Below are 2,469 nucleotides of genomic sequence, written 5' to 3'. Positions count from 1 at the left end.
TTTTTAATTTATCTTATTATCAAATTTTGCTTGATAAAACCATGAGGTACAAAAACTCCCCCTCAAACCATGCCAAAAGGATGAATAATTCCCAATTCTCCACGAAGAAAAGCAAAGCGATTAGAATCTAATGGTTTAGTGAAAATATCAGCAAGTTACAACTTTGTATCCAAAAACGTCAATTCAACATCACCCTTCTCAACATGATCCCTCAAAAAGTGAAAGCGAATATCAATATGCTTTGTACAGGATTCTTAGCAATGTTTATAGCAGTAGTATTATCACAAAAGAGAGGCACTTTCTCAAAAGTAAGACCATAATCTTTCAAAGTTAATATAAGCCAAAGAATCTGTGAACAACAATTAGCAGCAGCAACATATTCAGATTCAACAGTTCATTGAGCAACACTAGACTGTTTCCTAGAAGACCATGCAATCAATGATGTACCAAGAAAATGACATGTTCCACTAGCACTTTTCCTATCAGTTCTACAACCAGCAAAATCAGCATCGGAATATCCACTCAAGCATATAGAAGATGGAGTAGAATACCAAATTGCAAACTCAAGTGTATAATTCAAATACCTCATTATTCGCTTGACCGCTTCACGATGTGAAGCACGAGGACAAGCTTGAAAATGTGCACACTAACACAAATCAAATTGTATGTCTGGCCTAGAAGAAGTTAGATACAACAAAGATCCAATCATACTTCTATACTCCTTCTGATCAACAACTTCACCATCTTCATCAAGATCCAACACAGCTGTAGAACCAATTGGTGTTGAACCATCTTAAAAGATCCTTTGTGTACTTCGTTTGATGCACAAATGTACCTTGAGGTGTTTGCTTAGTTTGCAATCCCAAAAAGTACGATAACTCACCCATCATACTCATCTCAAATTCCTTGCGCAAAGTCTTAGCAAACTCCACAACCAAAGCATGAGTTGAACAACCAAAGATGATATCATCCACATAAATCTAAACGAACAGTTGATTATCACCATGCTTAAGAACAAAAAACGTTTTGTCAAGCTTTCCCATTGAGCCTATCATACCATGCTCTAGGTGCTTGTTTCAAGTCATATAAAGCTTTAGACAATCTAAAAATATGGTTGGGAAAATCAGGATTTTCAAAACCTGGTGGTTGTTTGACATAAACTTCCTCCTGTATAAAACCATTCAGAAAAACACTTTTCACATCCATTTGATACAATTTAAAACCTTTTGAAGCAGCAAAAGCCAACAAAAGTCTAATTGCCTCAATTCTAGCAATAGGAGAAAAAGTTTCATCGAAATCCAAACCCTCCACCTGGGTAAAACCTTGAGCAACAAGTCTAGCTTTATTTCTCACAATCAAACCATCCTCATTTTGTTTATTTTTGAAAACCAACTTGGTTCCAATAACATTATGTCCAGAAGGTGGTTCAACTAAAGTCCAAACTTTGTTTCTCTCAAAATTTTCATATTCTTCATGCATGGAGTTAATCCATGATTCATTAGTTAATGCATGAGTAACATCTTTGGGTTCAAAAGAAGCAACAAATGTAGAATTTGCACAAACATCATGAGACGTTACCTTAGACCTTGTAGTCCACTCACCTATATTACCAATAATTTGTTCCGACGGATGTCGTCGATGAATATGCAAAGGAGCAGTGACTTCTGAACTTGTTTCACGTTCCGTACCCTCACTGGTCGAAGTTGTAGCCTCTGGAGGACCATCTCGATCAGCGTCAATAGAACTGGAATCCGACGACCCTGGCCGGTCTGACCGCACGTCCTGCGCTGGTCTGACCGGAGGTTTGCCGGCGGTCTAACCGGCCTGGCACCCGGTCTGATCTGCCGAGCCGACCTCGTTGTCGTCATCGTTGCTCTCATCTTAAAAAATATGACCGTCCTCTCCCTGAACCTGTGACAATGTATCTGCAATTTCGGGTCTAGTACCTGGACTAGCCTCATCAAAAGAAACTTCACAAGTCTCAACAAATAACAAGTACACGATAGCCACGAGAGTGTGCGGGGTAACCAAGAAACATTCCATCGGTAGAGCGTATCTTAAACTTATCCAAATTTCCAGATTTCAAGACAAAGCATTTGCAACCAAAAACACGCAAATGTGAAACTTTGGTTTGACATCCAAATCGAAGCTCATAAGAAGTTTTTCCAAATTTTGACCTCAAGAAAACCCGATTTGAAATATAGCATACAGTGTGAACTGCCTCAGCCCAAAAATTTCTGGGAGTGTGATATTCATCCAACATTGTTCTAGCCATCTCAACCAAAACATGATTCTTTCTTTGAACAAAACCGTTTTGTTGTGGAACACGAGGAGAAGAAAATTCATGTTCGAGACCTTTTTCATTGCAAAATTGTTTAAATGAAGCATTATTAAACTCACCACCATTATCACTTCGAATTCTTTTCAAAGAACTAGGAAATTCAAGATCCGATCGAAGATACAAACCAC

The 2,469-nt window shown here is 38.4% G+C and overlaps 1 protein-coding gene across 1 annotated transcript; it reads right to left on the bottom strand.

Annotated features, from left to right (window-relative positions):
• Positions 1-394: 394 nt before the first annotated feature.
• Positions 395-1,724, bottom strand: LOC136351577 (secreted RxLR effector protein 161-like). Its single transcript, XM_066303755.1, has 4 exons — positions 1,611-1,724; positions 884-980; positions 712-765; positions 395-630 (listed from the first exon to the last, which is right to left on the bottom strand). Exons 1-4 carry the CDS (start codon positions 1,722-1,724, stop codon positions 395-397), a joined length of 501 nt encoding a protein of 166 aa, XP_066159852.1.
• Positions 1,725-2,469: the final 745 nt, after the last annotated feature.

This window comes from Oryza sativa, chromosome 8 (assembly GCF_034140825.1).
Source record: "Oryza sativa Japonica Group chromosome 8, ASM3414082v1".
Lineage (NCBI taxonomy): Eukaryota > Viridiplantae > Streptophyta > Magnoliopsida > Poales > Poaceae > Oryza > Oryza sativa.
The sequence above is the reverse complement of the archived record's forward strand: the minus strand, read 5'-3'. Positions and strand labels throughout refer to the sequence as shown.

Excerpts from the sequence above, each read along its gene's own strand:
- LOC136351577 (XM_066303755.1), bottom strand. The coding sequence starts at position 1,724 with ATGGTCCTCCAGAGGCTACAACTTCGACCAGTGAGGGTACGGAACGTG. Across the intron at positions 981-1,610 it reads TCCGTCGGAACAAATTATTG|ATTTATGTGGATGATATCAT; the intron begins GTAATATAGGTG and ends CTGTTCGTTTAG. Across the intron at positions 631-711 it reads TGATCAGAAGGAGTATAGAA|CTTGTCCTCGTGCTTCACAT; the intron begins GTATGATTGGAT and ends CACATTTTCAAG.